The sequence below is a fragment of the Choristoneura fumiferana genome, chromosome 17 (assembly GCF_025370935.1).
Source record: "Choristoneura fumiferana chromosome 17, NRCan_CFum_1, whole genome shotgun sequence".
In the NCBI taxonomy this organism is placed as follows: domain Eukaryota; kingdom Metazoa; phylum Arthropoda; class Insecta; order Lepidoptera; family Tortricidae; genus Choristoneura; species Choristoneura fumiferana.
In genome coordinates this window covers 16,746,989-16,766,256 of record NC_133488.1, presented here as the reverse complement: position 1 = coordinate 16,766,256, position 19,268 = coordinate 16,746,989, and the positions used below count along the sequence as shown (strand labels likewise).

Genomic DNA, 19,268 nt, shown 5'->3' with positions numbered 1-19,268 from the left:
CTGTCGTTTGAGCTATGTCTCCACATTTTCACAAAAAATATCGCTTAGCCAATTTCTCTTTTCAACCGTCGCTATGTTTATCTACTATGCTTAGGTGTATTTATTGTTTTGAAGTTCATCTTGCAAATCACCTGCTATTAGGGTAAACGTGAATGTGTTAGCTAGGTGATAACAGCAGTCGGTTGGTAGGTAAGTAGATAGTTTTAAATTCATGTTTCAGGGCTAACAAACCACAAAGTCACAAACAGCCAAATTGAGATTCCTTCTATATACTTTATCATCTAAATAACTACCTAATATAAACTATAGACATAGTTTATTTATAACAATTTTACCGAGCGAGCATGAAACGGAAGCGAAAGTCTCCGTTTCAGCTTAGGCTAAAATACTTTCGTAATGTTTGTCTGGAATATTTAGTTCGGAATTCGGATGTCTGGTTGGTCTATTATACAAGTCGCATTTCTCAAGAAATTATAGTGTTCAGACAATAATTGGGTAGTTTGTTGGGAAAAAATATTAGGGCTGTTTCACCACATTAATTTTATTTGACGGATAAATGTGATGCCGTCTTCATCTATTCGAACAAAACAAACACAGACGGATGACATTCATCCGTTAGATAAGTTAAATCAATGGATGGTGAATGATACATGTAGGTATTCTATTTAGTCCGTCATGCAGTTAGATCATCAGAAAAAATTACACATGTATTTTTTCTTTCATGAATCAAACATAAAAACAAAGATGGAGCACATGAAAGTAGAGGCCGGTGAAGAAAATAAGTTGTATATCACACATATAAATAAAAATAACATCTAAATCACTGAATAGATTTAGATGAAATTCAGTATACTTACTGATAATTTGAGTCCCGGAAAAGGACATATACATATAGTTAGGATAGTTTTTATCCCGGAAAATTGCATCGTTCTCGCAGGATAAGCTATAATCGGATTCTGCGCAGAAAGTCGCGGGTAACGGCTAGTCTATCATAACCATACTTTGAATAACATTGTGGTAGCTATTACTGTGCCAACAACCAACTTATTGTAACTTTTATTACGACAAGGTTCTACTGTTCTACTTCGACTTCGGCTGTTATGATATTCCTATGAAATTTAACTAATGCAGATAAACTACAAACTAATGAGGCACAAAATACATTATCTACGTTTTATTGTTTCCTGTAAACAAGCACTGTTGGTAGTACTCGTAATTAAGCTACTTCTACTAATGAATATTGTTATGTCGTGGTTAGTTTTTTATTCACGCTAACTTGCCAGTCCAGTGACGCGATCACTTTTGATACTTTTATGACAAACAACACTTTTTTTTTTGTACGATTATTGATTATTATCTATATTACTGAATAAAAATATTGGGGAGTAATTCCAATTTAATGTTGGTAATACTGTATTTATTCAAAATAGAGGTTAGGAATCCTAAATTTTATAGTTAAACCGGCTTTTGGAAGTTCATCTTCACGTGGCTATTTTTATTCTGCGCATGTGCCTTTTTACGCCCAAATTTATGTTTTTGCAATTGTTGAATTTTTATCGCATTGAGGTCCCGGTTGTAAATAATAATTAATAAATAACTTTTTACAAATTATACAGTAACAAGCATAAAAGTTAACTGTCAAAGGAAGGTCATTGAACTGTATTAGTATGAATTTCAAAGCAATTTAAAAGCATTCACAAGTGTGCTTTTATGAGCCACAGAGTCATAGACTTTTTCCCGGACTTACTATGTATTACATTCGTATATCATTGCATTCGTGTTCGTGGACCTTTAATTGTCAAATAAAAGTACCTACAGGAGTAGAAAAAGTAATATATAATATTTTTGTTAAGCAACCTAGAATGAGAGGAGTCTGTGTTATTCTCTCTGAGACACTTTGTATGCGGGTCTGACTCGCTCTTGGCCAGTTTTCATTATTATACGTTATTTAAAAAAAAAAACACTTGGCCCGTGTGTGTCTATCTGTAATCAAATATCGAGTCGAAACTGGTCAACTTTTCTTACAATTTGGTAGACAGGTACACGTATACTAACTATATAATTACATAGTTATTTAATTATATTATATATTGTATACTATGATATTTTAATGACAATGCAAATACAGTCAACAAAACAGTCTGAATTAAAATATAACATATATATATTATATTATATTTTTATGGAAAAGTCAGCAACAGAAATAGATCAGCAGTTGTGATGTTCAAAATGATCTACATAAACTAAACACTCTTTTTACCTTAGAAATATAGTCGTATGTAGATTATTTTGAGCACCGTAACCGCTGATACACTTCTGCTACTGACTGTACCCACAGAATAACGACATTAAGCAACGGCTTCATGATACAAATAAGGAAAAACAAAAGTAAACATTAGAATATTGTTTTTGTTAGTGGTTAGAATTTGAGACGGAATCTACCCTTCTTACCATTAAAAGTAGTTAAACTGACGCAATTTACGCCAAACAGCACAATAATAATGTAATAATAATGTACAACATCCAAGTTTTAAATATTTGAATGAAAATCAAGATATCGCACTCCAAGACCAACAGTCAATCAACTCAAAATATTAAATAATGTTCGATTTTTATTTTAACTTCATTCAATATTCTATATAAAGGTCGATTTACGCTGTTGGTGGAATTGTAACTGCAAATTCTATTTGAACATTGAACATTGTCAACTCTACATCAAAAACCACCGGATACCAGTAATTTACTTAGAATAGAAACGTGTAAGTACATTCATACGACCTGCGATAAGATACTTTTAACGATGTTAAGCAATGATAAAAAGAAACAAGCATTCGAACCTTAAGTAAATACAAATAAAGTGGAAAGTAACGCGTGTGCTGTTTGCAACATAAACCAAACACTCAATCAATCATTTCCATCAATTAACGTCAATCAATCAAATATTGACGAGGTAATTGATGGGCGTTCGGATTCGATCGTCAGGGCTCGGAAAATTCCGCCATGTTCCATCCCCCTCCCACACGCGGGGTGTGACGCAAACAGAAATAACTTCGGAGGCCCGAACAGATTCGTTTCAACAATACTTGATTGAAGCCAGTGAGGCAGTGAGATAGTTCGGCACAGTAACTCAAATCAATCAGTCGCATTTTCAAGTGAGTTTTAAAAGCTTAATTATTGTAACTGTCTAGCCAATAATATATTATAATTACATACCAGTGACGTATCGTATAAAACAAACGTAAAAAGCCGCCTACTTTTCAGTGTACAGAGTTTTTAGAGACTCTCAAAAACCATAATTTATTTATTGAGCTTTGGCGACCCGGGCCAACAGTTTCGCTCAGAAATGGCGGCAAAAAAGTGTCATAGATGGCTCGATGAAGAAGTAATTGCGTTCTTAAAGCTATACAAAAACATGGAGTGCTTATGGAATACTAGGTTACGAGACCATAAAGATAGAAACAAAAGGGAAAGAGCTTATGAGATGATCAAGGCCAAACTGGGTTTAGATGATTTGACGGTACTTGATATCAAAAACAAGATACGGGGTATCCGTACAACGTACAGTGATGAGTTGAACAAGATTGTAAGCTCAATGAAATGTGGGGAAAGTGATGTGTATAAACCTAAAGTGTTTTGGTTTAATATAGCCGACTCATTTCTGAGAGGAGTGACGAAACATGGCTTAGGCGCGATGTTTAGGGTAAGACTGCTATTTATACTACACAATACCAACCAAGCATTGATAATGGCATTGTTTTGATGACTGTAAACAATAGATCAAGTTAAATTGATCAATTAATCCCTAAAAAAACCGAGGATGTACTATGTACCCACAGTAAGCAGCAAAAGTAAAAATCTAATAATATCTTAGTGATATCTAACTATTCAAACTCGGTGTTTGGTTGACAATAAAGGCGTGAAGAGAGCCTAATCAATTAAGATTTCTGTGAAAGACTAGTTGACATTATATTACAGGAAAAATGGGATATTTTGCCGCCAAAATATGTACATCAATAAAACTTTGTTTATAACTTTAACTTGTCACTAGAAATGAGGATCTGAAGAGTCCTACCCAAATTAAGACTTCCCACCCCTCCCAAGGAGTATGGGGAGGGGGAATTTTAAAAATGCAAATTTTACAAACTGCTAGTGTAAGTCTCATAACTCATTGACCATATCCATGCTTATAAGGATCAATATTTTGCGAGGTATGAAGGGTTTTTTGTTGGAAAAAAATAAAATATTTCAAGTCAAAAGCAGGATTTAATCACCATAAAAATTGGAAAACTTTTACACTAAAGTAGTGTTTAGTTATTAATATTAAAAGTCTTCATATTAGGTACACACACACAGTAGGTACTCAACATATATTATGTTGCGATCGACGTTAGAGCGTTAATTAAGTATTATGTAGTTGCGAATTTTGCGATGGTGACTAGTGACGCATTTAATTTTTCGAATGGATTCGTTTGGGCGATTAGTGCATGCTCGGGCTCGGCGTAGTATGGTTAAAAAAATGCATCAAATCCTGTTTGAAACTCCCAAAAACTTTTTAGTTAAAAATTATTAATATTTTCGTTTATTTTACAGAAGAAAGAAGAGGCATCATTTGCTGCCGACGAGTCCCTTCAACATCAAGACACAGAAGAAGACCTAGACTTTAGCGACAATGCCAATCTCATCGAACTCCCCCCACTGCTTCCAGAAAGACATAGCCCAGAAAACAATGCCCTGAATCCAGTACTTGTTAGCAAAGAAGAAGACGAATACGATCTCTTTGGTCGTTCTATGGCTATGCAACTCAGAAAAATGCCGGAGTTGACAGCTCTAGAGCTAATGCAGAAAATGCAACTGATGGTGTTGAATTCAAGAAAACAGTTGAGCAACAAAAAGATTAAAATGAAACAGAGGATAACTAAACCTGTTCACGCACCTTCCACTAGTAACACAAACTCGAAAAGAACTCGCAGCCCTTCGCCAGATGTATCGTCGCAGTCTACTCCATCTCCTTGTTATAAATTTGAAGTCATGAGTCCAACTGAGAGGGATCCCACTTCTGCTATAGGCGACGAAACAGATAGAAGCTTCACTTATGTAACTACTATAGAACATGCTGACAATTTTCCTGTTAATCATGAAATTCGAGAAGACTGTACAGGCAACGTACCGATTGGAATCCATAGAGAAACGAAGAGAAAGCTTACGTGCTCTATTGATCCATTAGAAGTTAAACAAAGTAGGCTATCAAATACTAGCTTTAAGAATTAATAATCTGCTAGAGCCAGGAATTTACAGTACAACCAGAATGTTAATGTCGCTCATGGCAATAGGACACGTCGCTTTCTTCGTATCCTGAAGAATCAAATGGGAAAGAAAATGAAAAATGGTCTTTTATTTCGAGTTGCGAATGACATTACCAAACTAATTTAAATAAGTCTAACTGAAGTTTTGGAGTATTTTAGTAAAAAATTGGATTGAGCTATTGTGAATTGTGATAAAGTAGGTACATATTAAATAAAAATTAAATGTGTTTTTTTTCTTTATATCCCACTAACATTATTATAAATATGCGAAGTTTTGTATCTCTTCACGTCTAAACTGCTGAATCGATTCCGATGAAATTAGGTATACAGATGAAGTCCCTGGGAAGGACATATGATAGTTTCTATCCTGGAAAATTGCATAGTTTCCGCGGGACAGCGATAAATGAATTCTACGCAGATAGAGTAGGGGGCAACAACTAATATATAACAAAATATGGCCTTCTCAATCTACGCTTGACCATAGGGTTGGTGCAATATGTAAAGCATTATCATCGCAATCCAACACGGATTCTTAGCGACCCTAAGTACCACTAAGTCTTCAAATACAGAAACTGCTATGTTCTATATTAATCTATTGATGTTTCTTATATCGGATGCAAACTAAGTCCCAAACTAAGCAAAGCTTGCACTATGGATACTAGGCAACTGATAAACATACTTATACCTATAGGTAAATACATTTTAAAAATCCAAGGCCCGAGAACAAACATTCGTATTATTTGTTAGAGCCTGGATCAGTGCAGTAGATGGAAGTTATTGCCAACAGGATTTTTTGATGGATTGGAAATTAAACTGGACATGTTTTTATTTACCGCTCTATATTATCTCGGAATTTATACTACAGATGTAAATTAGGTTACCTAGTTATCAACACAGAGTTTTACAAGCATGTACGATAGGGAAGAAAAGGCGGAAGCGAAGTGCCAAATAATAAACTATAAAATTGACAGATACTCTATCAATGTCACTTAAGACATTTGAGACACTGTAAAAAGCCAATCATGCTTATGATCCTATATTTCCAACATTATCCGGCCGGGAATCGAACACGGGACCGTAAACTTCGTAGTCAGGTTCTCTAAGGTCGTCTATATGTAGATAAGGACGACGCACATACGTAAGTACTCCCAAATTTTCGGTTTTATAATACTAGCCCGTAATTTGTGCGAAGAATTCATGTATTGAAATCCCGCATAATACTCGTACCTAATATAAACTATGCAATTTTCCGGGATGGAAGTTATCATTATCGATGTGCCAAATTTCAGTTAAGTTCGTTTAGCCGTTTTTGTGTGATAGAATAACAAACATACGCATTTCCTATATTAGTACCTAACATTAGTAGAATTACTTGCTATAATAACCCTACTAACCTATTAAACTAACAGTGCTTGTGTGACCGCGCGAGAATCGCTTGGTAGGATGGTTTGCAGGTGGTAGGACCTAGTGCAAGGACCGCCCTGATTGCTACCACCATCTTGCTCGCTAAATCCCGCCGTGAAGCAGCAGTGCTTGCACTGTTGTGTTACGGCGTGGAGAGTAAGACAGCCGGTGAAATCACTGGCACTTGAGGTATCCCATCTTAGGCCTCTACGTTGGCAACGCATCTGCAATCCCCCTGGAGTTGCAGGTATATACCTATGGGCGGCGGTGATCTCTTACCGTCAGGAGACCCACTTGCTTGTTTGCCATCCAGTCGAATAAAAAAAAAGATAAGACAAATTGGATCAATGAGGGCTATCGCGTATGAATTCGCCACTAGAGGCGCTAGTGTAGCGTGAGGTCTCTGAAATGTCAAATCTCATAGTTTTTGGGTGAGCTACGCGGGTTTATTTATAATAAGAATAATTTTGTGAATATTTTGCAATATCTGAAATTAATTATGGCAAATATGCGTTCCGGGGCAATGAATGTCTGTGTTTTAAGACAGTTTTGTCTTTCGGAAACCTTTGTCCTCCCTTGTTTCCGAACAAAACGGGGACTATGCAACACTGTGGCATGCTCGATATTTTTATGGTATGGTTTAAAGATGTATTAAATATGATTTTAATCTAAACTTTGTTTTCACGCCCGTAACAGACTTTGAAAGCCATACATAAAAACCTCACGCAACAGTGCGCCATCTAGTGAGACAAAAAACGATAGCCCTCATTGCTTGCCCCCGTAACCACCTACATAGAAAGTTTCATCGAAATCGTTAGAGCTGTATCCGAGATCCCCTAAATTATCTTATCCTTAGGTACTCCATAACTAATACTGTAAAAGCGAAAGTACTTATCTGTCTGTCCGTCTACGTCCGCCTACTGGACTAATTCAGGCAAAATTTGGTATGAAGATAGTTTGAGACCATGGGAAGAATAAAGATAGTTTTATGCCAGAAAATCGCTTATTTCCCGCATTACGTACTTAGATAAAACAAAAGCTACAAATAAATAAATAAGAATTTCTCGTATTATATAAACTAAATATGGATTCGTGTCCGATAATACAAAAATGGATTTTATTCGAATAAAATACGGATGTGGTAGATGCGCGTGTTAACTCGTAGCTACGTCACTAGTGGGACAGGATGATAATATTATTATAGGGAATTCTGTTAAAGCAATTATTAATTTATTACAGTACAGTCCGCGCCGCTGTAGCCATGGCTGCGACACAACGTCTCTATTTTGTTATATTTTTAATAACGTTAAAAACTTACTGTACCGATGCTAGTGTAGTCAGTAATATTACAATTAAAACGACAGAAGATTATTATTCTAAATGCAATGGAACAATTTGTATCATGAAGTGTTGTCCAGATGATTTATATGTAGGCTTTATAAAGGTGGACGATGAAGAACAAAAAGTTTGCCTGCGTAATAATAATAAGAGTATATATTCATCGCTAAATTTTGACGAAGCTGTTATTTATAATGAGAAATTGACGGACTCTGGCAAGCGTTTGAGGAATGTATTCTATCTCGTAGAGTCGGAGTTGCTTGAGTTTAACTTCAGTGTTGCGTACGACTTGTCTTCGCTTTTGAACTACTACTTGTTAGAGGTAAGATTCATTAATTCCATCCATCCCAGCCGCGAGAGGGTTTGGGCTGTAGTTCCCACGAGGGCCTTGTGCGGATTGGGACCTTCACACGCACCATTGAATTATTTCTCAAGTTTGTGCGGGTTTCCTCACGATGTTTTCCTTCACCGTAGCTCGTGGTAAATTTCAAATGTAATTCCGTACATGAATTTCGCATAACTCAGAGGTGCTAGCCAGGGTTTGAACCCATGATCCTCTGCTTGAGAGGCGATAGGTCAAACCACTAGGCCACCACGGCTTTTTGGTAAGAGGTAAGATACTGCTTATTAATTCCACTAATATTATAAATGCGAAAGTTTTCAAGTCTGTTTGTTTGTTACCTTGTCACGCCTAAACCGCTGAACCGATTTAGATGACGTTCCGCATAAACATAGTTTGAGTCCTGGGGAAGGACATAAATAGGATAGTTTTTATCCCGGAAAATTGCATAGTTCCCGCGGGATAGAGATAAACGAATACTACGCAGATAGAGTCGCGGGCAATAGGCAAGTATGTCCATATTTCTTCTAAGTAGGTACCTAGCTGAACTTTTGATGATGAGGTCGTGATCATCGGTTGGAATAGTAGTTAACCTTCATGACAACTCTCTTAGTAAGATAATGGGACGAGTAATTAAATCGTTTCCCCAAACTCGTTAATTCCGCGTAGCAAACTTTTCATTCGCAATTTTCCCCACTCGAATTTATTACCGTTCGCGTTTTTCCCCATTCTTAATTTACACCAGACGTATTTACATACATGATTTTTCCATTCGAATATTTTCCCGCTATATTTATTTATCAATAGTTTATTTTCTTGACAGGATTTTTAACCATTCGCATGTTTGCCTATAACACCTTAGCGGGCGACGAAATTTCTCAATACCATTTTTCCCATTTTTGCCATTCTATCACTAGCTTAAGCTTATCTTTTTTAGTTTTTTCGTCGTATTACAAATGAGTAATAAGAGATTAATAAGTGATAAAATTATTATATTTAAACGGTTCGACTCACGATTATAACTTTACAACGGTCCGACGTTAACTAACGCACTTGCCTATGAAAAAGATTTTCATAATTATAAATTAAGTCAGGTCAGGAGCGGTCCGATTTTTTGGAAAATAACTTATAATTATAATCGACGACCGGATGGCCAAGTGGTTAGAGAAACTGACTACGAAGATTGAGATCCCGGGTTCTAATCCCGACTGGGGCAGATAATTATATGAATAATAAGAATGTTTACTCTCGGGTCTTGGATGTTTAATTATGTATTTAAGTATGTATTTATCTATATAGGTATGTTTATTCATTGCCTAATGTCCATAGTACAGTCAAGGAATTTAATTCATGGGCCATTACGACTTTCCTTGTTAATTAAGCGATGTCACTATGACGTTTACTGTGAAAGGGTTCCATGGTGGACAATGAATTAAACTGCTTGACCGTACGAACTTTGCTTAGTTTAGGTCGATTGATGTCCAAGTGTCCTATGATATTTATTTTATTTATTTATTTAATCGTAAATTGAACCATTTCATTGAGTAATTTAATCAAATTTGTCTCACGAGGGCTTAAAGTAATTAATACGTACTTATTATAAATAGTTTAATGTTTTGGTTGATTTTGACCTTGTCCAATACTGTACGAGTACATTTAGGGCTTTTAAGTTGATTTCTCTGAAATAAGCTGAGCGTACCATTAAGCTTGATGAAATGAATCATCGATTAAAACAACTAAAGTCAACAATTCTGAGTAATCGTGTACCTCCTCTTATTAGTTCACCGCTAACGCAAATATAATTAGTCATAGCTATACAACTTATAAACTATTCTTTGTTTCGTAGTAATTAATTGTAACAAAAATAAATAGGATGTTTTAAGTTGTTGTTTTTAACCGACTTCAAAAAAGGAGGTTATCAATTTGGTTGTACTTTTTAAATGTTTGTTACCTCAGAACTCTACCATTTATGAACCGATTTGAACATTTTTTTTCGTTCGTCTAGGAATGCTTTCGATTAGGTCCCATAAGCACCAAATCAGGATCTGATGATTGGATCCTAAGGAAATCGAGGGAGCTCTTCAAATGTTGTAGGGACACCTATGGTAATTTTGATATATTTAGGGGCTGTTTCACCATCCATTGATTAGCGTTAACCGACGGTTAAATGCGATGCTGTCTGCGTCTATTCGAACAAAACAAAGAGAGACGGCATCACACCTAACCACCAGTTAACACTAATCAATGGATGGTGAAACAGCCCCTTAGTAGTAACTCGTGCATTTGCTTTTGAAAATCATCATTTGGTGAAGTGGAACTGATGATGAAGACCACAGTTGACCATCGGAGTTACTACTCAATAACAAGTATTTTACGGGTTGAATTTCAATTACTTTAACACAGTTGCTAAGCAATTTATGCTCCTCATAATTCATATGGTGAAATAGAATGGCTGGTGCAGCACCAGGACTCCTCAAGAATGAAAGTCTCTGCATCGGAAAAAGCAATCTTTTGTAAAAGGTGACGAGTAGTTGACATTTAACTATTGCATTATTTACACTTAAAAACGTGAAAAAAATATATATTTATAACAAAAAAATATTGTCATGGTTTGTTGTAGTCGGTTCTATTTTTTGACATATTTTTTTGTACTTGACTGTACCAGATAATTTTGAATCGGTGATCAAAAGTTAAAGAGTGAATATTGAAAATTTGTCTAGGTTAGTTCTGGCCTCGGGGGACTCTAAAGCAGGCGGTTATCTCGCGCAAAGAATAGGGATAGCTGTACAAAGAGGTAATGCGGCCTGCGTTTTGGATTCTATGCCAGTGAGCTTAGTCGCGGACGGACAGACAGACATGGCGAAACTATAAGGGTTCCGTTCCTAGTTGACAACGGAACCCTAAAAATGTGTGACTTAAGAACTTTAAGGCTGTATACACTATGCGGCTAACTGTGCGGTTTTAGCGCGCTGTCTCTTTCTCAAGCGATATTTAAAGAGATATGGTGCTAAAACCGCGCGGCTAACCGCATAGTGCAGGGTTTCTCAAACTTATGGCTCCACGTACCCCTGTTAAAGTTTCTAGACGATAGCGAACCCCCCCCCCCCCAAAGAAAGTAAAAAATGACTGTTGGAGAAACTAAAAATAACAAATACAAAAAGTCTCCAAAAACCAATCTTAATCATCTTGCTAGTATTGTATTGTATTGTATTGTAAAACTCTTTATTGTGCATAAAACAAATGAAAATAACATAACACAGGATTATAAGATGTACAAAGGCGAACTTATCCCTTAAAGGGATCTCTAGTCTAGCAGTTGCTAGTCTTGCAGCCTGGTGGTTTTGGAGTCACGTAAACCTTGTCGCGAACCCCTAGGGGTTCACGTACCCCTCTTTGAGTAACCCTGGCATAGTGCGTTCTTGCACTGAAAACTATGATTTTTTCTTTTCTTCGCCAGGATGGTTCCCTCGAGCAGGAACAACCCAACTCTTACGAGCGATGGACGCACATCAACAGTAGTAAAATGTGCATCGACTACGTGCTGCCAAAGAGCGGCATGTATGAAAACCATACTGTCAAATACTTTGTCATCCTCGAGACGCCGGAGATGTATGAAACAGATATCGGATTCGTTGCCAGCGGTGAGCTTTTTTTTTATTGTTTTGCAAACTATATCTTGTGACATACCTATCAAACGAAAGGGCTTTTTATAAGCGAACCTTAAGGTCGAGGGTGAGCAAGGAAATTCTTTTAGTTCATTGATATGGACCTCCGCAAAGTAACGCCTGATTCAATAAATTACTTTTTATAAGCATTTCAAATCCAACCATATACTAATATTATAAATGCGAAAGTGTGTGTGTTTGTATGTTTGTGTGTATGTTTGTCCGTCTTTCATGTCGAAACGGAGCGACGGATCGACGTGATTTTTGACATAGAGATAGTTTATGGGCCAGAAAATGACATAGGCTACTTTATACCCTGGAAAAATGCACAGTCCCCGAGGGAACAGCGCGCGATAACCAAACTCCGCGCAGGCAAAGCCGCGGGCATAAGCTAGTATTTTATAATAGACGTACAAGGACGTATAGAAGTACAATTTACACAAATTTAAATAAATAACAGGAAAGTCAGATAAATGTCAGTGTACCACAATCAGTCAAATACCCGACCCGCGCCATACCAGGTGCAAAGGTGCCCAATACACTCGCCGCGTTCCCGCGTTGAACAGCGACGGAATTTTAAGATACTTAGGTACTTCGTTTTTAAGTTATGTAAGAAAATAGACGAAAATTTACCATTCCTCCCCGTATGTAGGTATCTCAGAAACTGCTGGACTTAAAAATGTACGAGAGATATTTAGTTCTATATTTAAGTGTAGATTTCAAAAAAAAAGAATAAATAATTATATTAAAACTAAGAAGAAAAAAACAAAACAATCGCTAAAATATTTCATCGTACGAAACCCTCTCCACGAAAGTTCAACCTTCAATTGTCTAGTTCTGTTAAAAATATAAGCAATAAGTAGCAACATTTTTAAGACAGTCTCAAGAAAAATAATACAAATAGGTACCCATGCAACCAGAATTGTTAATTTTAAATTTTACGAACCTAGGTATACACAATTTTTCCTTTTAAACAAAACTTATTAATTGGGTATGGTATGACGAATAAAAGAAACAAGTGATTTTAGGCAGGCTCTTGCACTAACACCTTGTTTTTTTTCAAGTGGAACAGTAACATAGAACTTTTTAATTTGACGGTAGGTACATGCCCGGAGCAGAAGACACATTAAACTGAAATAATTAATGTCCTATTCTCATTGGAGAGTCATAAGTCGGTCTTTACTTTAGTTATACTATTTTGTCGCCAGCTCTACTCATCTCCTGCGTGTTCCTGGTGATAGTCCTGATAGTGTACGCTCTGCTGCCTGAGCTAAGGAACCTTTGCGGCCTGATCCTCATGTCTTACGTGGCCAGTTTGTTTGGGGGCTTCCTCATGCTGGCCACACTCCAACTGGTCACTATAGCAGAGGAGAACACGGATGGCGTTTGCTTCGGATTGAGTAAGAGATACTGATGTAACTTAGGGTTTGGTTTCCCTACATCTATCGACGGGGAGTCCTCAAAAACCGCTAGGAAAAACCTTTATGTCCACGCAATAAGAGCTAAAAAGGCAAGGTTTGGCTCGGATCGGCTCGGCTGGCGCCTACCGACGCGTCGACGTCTTTTTTGCTTTTATTGCGTAGACATACTTATAGTGGATTTTACAACAAGAGAGTTCACTTACTATGTACCTTTTATTATTTACGCATTACTGGTATAATTATAAAGTTTAGTATTAAAATTATTTTTAATAATATGTAGAAACTTCTTTGTTTGTGGCTGTTTACAGTTTACACCTATGATTGCGTTGTTCTTAGACGAAGACTTCACTTTAATAAAAAAAAAATCATAAAAAAAAACAATTTATGTCGGCTAGATCCAGCATAAACACGACGGCTTTTTTTCTATAGGCTATTGCTGATTCCGCGTCAATCCGTGGTCAATTCCTTGTCAATCCAAATCGGATTAGTACTGAGACGTCAGAAACTTTAAGAGATAGTGAAATCTGTTTTAGTAACCAAGGAGACTATTTTAAATTTTTAAAAGTGTAATAAAAGTGATTTTTTTTTAACTATTACACGTAATTGGGAATCGAACCTGGTGGAAATTCAGTGAAATATTTTTTTCTCTGTGTTTACCTGTTTTTGTATTGCTTACTATTATTGTGGTGTAAAATATAGATTCATTGTAATAGGCATGACGACTGGATTAAAAATATATCATTCTATTTAGTCCGACAGTTGGATTATGGAAAAATATGGGACACGTATTTTTTGGTTTATCAAATTATTAAAAATCGACAAAGGTATAGATCATCAAGCTTCCGAAGTGAGGGCTTGTGACGTCACTGTTAGGTAAAAATCGTACCATATAGTGACTTAGCTCTAAACTTCTAAGCACTGCATCCTTGTCATTTTTTGTTTGTCAAACAAAAGAAAAAATACGTGTACAATATTTTTTAATTATCCAACTGACGGAATAAACAGTTTTTATTTTTGTCGTCTAGCCTATTGTATTGGTAGTACCCGAGAGGGTGAATGCTCCACAGATTCCAAATTAAACATCAAAAGTATAGATAGGTAACTTTTTTTCTTTTTTTGCAGCAATTACGATCTACTACTTCTTTTTAGCCAGTTTCTGTTGGATGAATGTTATGTCATTCGATATATGGTGGACTTTTAGGTAAGATTTCGTTCTAGAATTTCAGGTGTAAGAATATTTATTGTACTTACTCAAAAAGAAGATAGAAAAACTTTACTTCATTGAGATTTTAAATTAACTTAACTTGCACGTAATAACTACTTACCTAGCATCTGTTTCGACGGAGATGATTTCTTTTTCCTCCGTCAGTATCGTTAAATGTTAAGATAGATCGTGTAACAATGAGTTTTGAACCATATGGCGGTGTTAGCTGACCAAACCATGAAATGGCGGCATTTCAAGATATGCTTAGGAATTTCATGATCTGGTTGGATTATTACGATTGGGCGACGATAAGTAGATAAGCAGTTGCGGTGCTCAAAATGACCTAAACACCCTCTTATTACTTCAGAAGTAGAGTCGTGTGTGGATAATTTTAAGCACGGTAAAAATGAGCATATACTTCTGCTGCTGACTGTACATTTACTGGGAAATCGCCTTGTTGTAAATACAGGATGTAAAATTTAGATCGGTCAGTATGGGAAAGTCTGAAACTATAAGACTCGGTCATCGATTTTAGTACCTAACAAGAAAAACTGCATTCATACATTTAAAACCTTTACTCTGTTCGGGAATCGAGCCTGGAAGTTTTAAAAATAGAACTTACATTATTTCTATTTGGATACCGGTAGTGTAGGTCATCCCTACTTCCCTACTATATAAATGCGAAAGTAACTCTGTCTGTCTGTCTGTCTGTCTGTCTGTTACGCTTTCACGTCGAAACCGCTGAACCAATTTTGATGAAATTTGGTATAGAGATAGCTTAAGCGCCAAGGATCAACATTGGATACTTTTTATTCCGGTAGAGGGCGCCACCGCGCGATAACCTAAGTCCGCGCCGACGAAGTCGCGGGCATAAGCTAGTAAGCAATAAATGTTACTATGAAGCACGATGTCTATAATGAATAAAATGCATTGTATTTCGTATTCTTTAATAATGTAAGTTTTATTTTTCAAAACTTCCGGGCTCGATTCCCGAGCTGAGTACAAGTTTTTTTGTATGAATGAAGTTTTTTTTGTTACTTAAATCGATGACATTGGTTCCTAAGAACGGATCCACGATGTCTTATAGTTTTAGACTTTCCCATGCTGACCGATCTAAATGTAACACACTGTGTACCACCAGTATTTGACATGGTAATATCGTGGCAATATCCAATACTAGATGACATCCTGTTGTCACCATTTACTAATGACAAAATGAATTTGACAACAATTGGGTCAGTGACCAGCACTCGGACATACTTTAATTAAATCGAACCGGATGACTCACGTATTAAATCGAGTTTAGCTCAACATGTTTTGGGCTAATTCGTTGCCCTTCCTCCCGGAGCAACGCGTCTCGCTGCTAACCTCGATTTAAGACGTGAGTTATCTGGTGTTATTTCATTAAATGATATTATATGAGTGTCTCATGATAGTTTCATTGTCCAAGTCGGACATGTATTACGTTATTTACAACCGTGATTCTTTTTGTCTAGAGGGTACGCCAAAGCCCGACCCATTCACCGAAGAGGCGAGGGCTTCAAATACGGCGTGTACTGCGTCTATTCCTGGGGACTGCCGGCTGCCATGACACTGTTCATGGTGGAAATAGACTCTGTCGACCTGCGGCACATCCCCTGGTTTATTCAGCCCAAGATGATAAACTCTGGATGCTTCATTGAAGGTAGTTCTAACTTCACCACTTCTTTTCGACTTTTTTTAAATAGGTACTAAGTACTTCAAATTTTACGACTAAACGGAAAAAGTATATTTTATATCCGGTAAATTTGACAAATGGCTCAGTTGATTGATTGAAACTGGCATACCTACCGACGTTAGACATAATTTTCACTAGCCCTAATGTCATTACAGCTAAACTTGTATGTCCGAATTGATTACTAGACCTAAAGTTATGTACTAAACATTAAATGCTCTTATATACTAAAACTATTAAAATTGCTCATAATACTAAAACTAATAATGATTATTCCTAATGATTAATAAACCTACAGTTATGTACCCTAATGCTTACTGGTTCTAATCATTAAATGTTCAAATATTATTAAAACTATTAAAAGTCGACCAAAACAAAGGCACGACCGTGTGACCGTACCATACTTATTTCGAAGCCATTCAGGCTATTTTTCTACCTCCTGTAATTTTGTGCTGTTTTTATATAAATAACTTTGTGGCCTGTTAGTGGATGTTTGTTTTACTTTATGGATTTACCATCGAGCCTATAATTGAATCCAGAATTAAATACATTTTTGTATTGCATGACCAGCAGATGCGTAGTAGGTAGGTAGGCATAGGTACCTGGACAGCCGAAGGTTATAAAGCTAACTATGCCTAAGTAATATCTCCCTACAACACCCACCCCCTGCACATACTTGCTACTAAATTCAATGGCATGTGTAAAGTTCTCATTCCGCACTGGGCCCACGTGGGAACTCCGCCACCTTTTATTACGAGAGGAGGACTGTGTCCAGCAGTGGGACGTACTCTTATATAGACCGAGATGAGCGATACCTACCTCTTATCATAAGTTCTGCCGACACTGCAATGCTACATATTTTAGCTAATCTTCATTTTTACCATGCACAGGTGGAGGAAAATTTGTATACCTGTACGTACCAATGTTGACCGTCATCGTCATAAACTGGATGTTCTTTTTAATGACTGCTTTCAACATCTGGCGGCTGAGCCGTGGCACAGCTGTGCTGGACTCGCCAGCAACTGGGAACCCTTCTGCTCATCGCACACATCGACACAGGTCAGTATATTTCACCTGTACCGGGTGACACTCTTTCCCGGCCCGGATAACACCGACATGGAAATACCGGCTCTGTTTTTTGTGTACACGCCCGCCTGTAGAAACTGACAGGAGCTTCTATGGGCGTGTACACGAAAAACAGTGTTGGTATTTCCATGTCGGCATTATCCGGGCCGAGAAAGAGTGTCACCCACCCGTACCTTCTATACCCACTTGACAGTCAGGAGACCGCAACCAATATGCCTCAAACCGTCCGGGTGTTTTATCGACGGACGCAACGAGCCACGCATCCACAATTTTCTAACTACTTACAAGTTTTTGAATAAAGAAAAAATACTGTGACATTCATTAATGTTTACTCATTCAAATACTGTTTATATAATAATAGCTTATAATATAAGATTTGTGCACAAAAACAAGGTTAAACTTTACGACACTAAAGTATTCACGGACGGTTTGAAGCATATTGGATTTGGATTTGGATACCATGGTATCGTCGGACTGTCAAGTGGATACTATATATTTCACCTACTGCATCACAGAAACAAGTTTATAGACAAACGCGCGGTTTTAATGAGCTCTTAAATATTGGAGATAGACCTAGACCATTTTTTACTAAGGGAAGAGTTACTTTCGATTTGAAAAACAAAATCAACTGCATTGAAGGTATTGAAAAACACCCCAATTAAACCGGGAATCGAACCCACCAAATATGGAAAAAAAAATCTGTAAGTAGGTAGGTACTTTTACGGTATCGAAAAAAATACTCAATCATAACGATTACTTTTTTGCTGATAACATAGCATCTTAAATAAAGAGAAGGCCAGGTAATTTAACATTTATAATTTCAGGAAAATTAATAGGTAAGGTATCTACAACGATTGTATTTTTTTACTTCTTGGTGGGTTCGATTCCCGGTTTAGCCTCGTCCTGCCCAAGCATATTTAAAGGAATTTACGGATTCTGTCCTGTGTTTTTGATAAAACACACTTTTATTTCAGTAGGTTCTGCCTAAGACAATTTTCGTTGAAATAAAGGTGTTAAAGGCATGTAGATGGCATTTGAAAAAATCGAGTAAAACTTGTCAGACTCCTCCTATTGGTGTAAAGATTTAAAAATAGTTATTACTTAGATAGTAAAAATTATAACAACAAATTACATGTTTGCAATAATAAATACAATACAAGACATCCTACGCTTACGGTAATGTGCTTATGTAATTTCCCTCGCGGCATATTTTTTACGCTTATTTATATGCATCTATTTTTAGGATATTGATATTTAAATATACCTAGATGATTAAACATGGAGATGTCCACAGATTTATGCTGTACCTAAAGCTTTCCGTGATCATGGGGGTCAGTTGGGTGCTGGAAGTGGTCAGCTTCCTAGCGCCTCAGTTCTCCGTGTGGTACCTCACTGACGCCTACAACCTGCTCATCGGAGTCTCCATCTTCCTTATCTTCATCTGCAAGAAGAAGATCTACAACAAGCTTCGCAAGAGGTACAGTTTGTTGCAACCGTCGGGTAGAATGAGAGAAACAGAGTTACAGAGTGTTACTTGTCCAGACTAATATACCTAGTAGGTACCTACTTGTAGAAACCGAGTTCTCAGCTGTAGATCCGATGGTTGAATTCAAAAGCAATCTGTTGCAACGACATAAATATAAAGGAGGACAACGCTCTGTGAGCTTCTTCCAGAGTTTATACATATTCGGTTTTAAATAAAACCTACCTGTTGATAAAAAAGGAAAGACAGTGTCCTGATTATATGACAAAAAACAGTTCAAGGGCTATTAGTACCTACCTACCTACTTAAT

At 36.9% G+C, this 19,268-nt stretch overlaps 2 protein-coding genes and 1 long non-coding RNA gene across 4 annotated transcripts in view; 2 read left to right on the top strand and 1 right to left on the bottom strand.

Moving 5' to 3' along the window:
* The window catches only part of LOC141436862 (uncharacterized), a 281,086-nt gene that overhangs the window by 170,468 nt on the left and 91,350 nt on the right, over nt 1-19,268 (bottom strand). The window lies entirely within an intron of this gene.
* LOC141437110 (uncharacterized) lies at nt 3,168-5,268 on the top strand. Its single transcript, XM_074100332.1, has 2 exons — nt 3,168-3,700; nt 4,591-5,268. The coding sequence occupies exons 1-2, from the start codon at nt 3,344-3,346 to the stop codon at nt 5,266-5,268; spliced, it is 1,035 nt and encodes a 344-aa protein (XP_073956433.1). The 5' UTR covers nt 3,168-3,343.
* The window catches only part of LOC141436856 (G-protein coupled receptor Mth2-like), a 24,669-nt gene continuing 13,360 nt past the window's right edge, over nt 7,960-19,268 (top strand). Inside the window, exons 1-7 of one of the 2 annotated variants that reach the window (XM_074099937.1) lie at nt 7,960-8,367; nt 11,843-12,026; nt 13,259-13,450; nt 14,594-14,672; nt 16,172-16,359; nt 17,280-17,448; nt 18,770-19,207. In XM_074099937.1, the coding sequence (XP_073956038.1) occupies nt 7,969-8,367; nt 11,843-12,026; nt 13,259-13,450; nt 14,594-14,672; nt 16,172-16,359; nt 17,280-17,448; nt 18,770-19,022 (1,464 nt within the window). In that variant the 5' untranslated portion in view covers nt 7,960-7,968 and the 3' untranslated portion in view covers nt 19,023-19,207. Of the gene's footprint in view, nt 8,368-11,842; nt 12,027-13,258; nt 13,451-14,593; nt 14,673-16,171; nt 16,360-17,279; nt 17,449-18,769; nt 19,208-19,268 lie in introns of those variants that run through there. The other variant, XM_074099938.1, reaches the window with a different exon arrangement.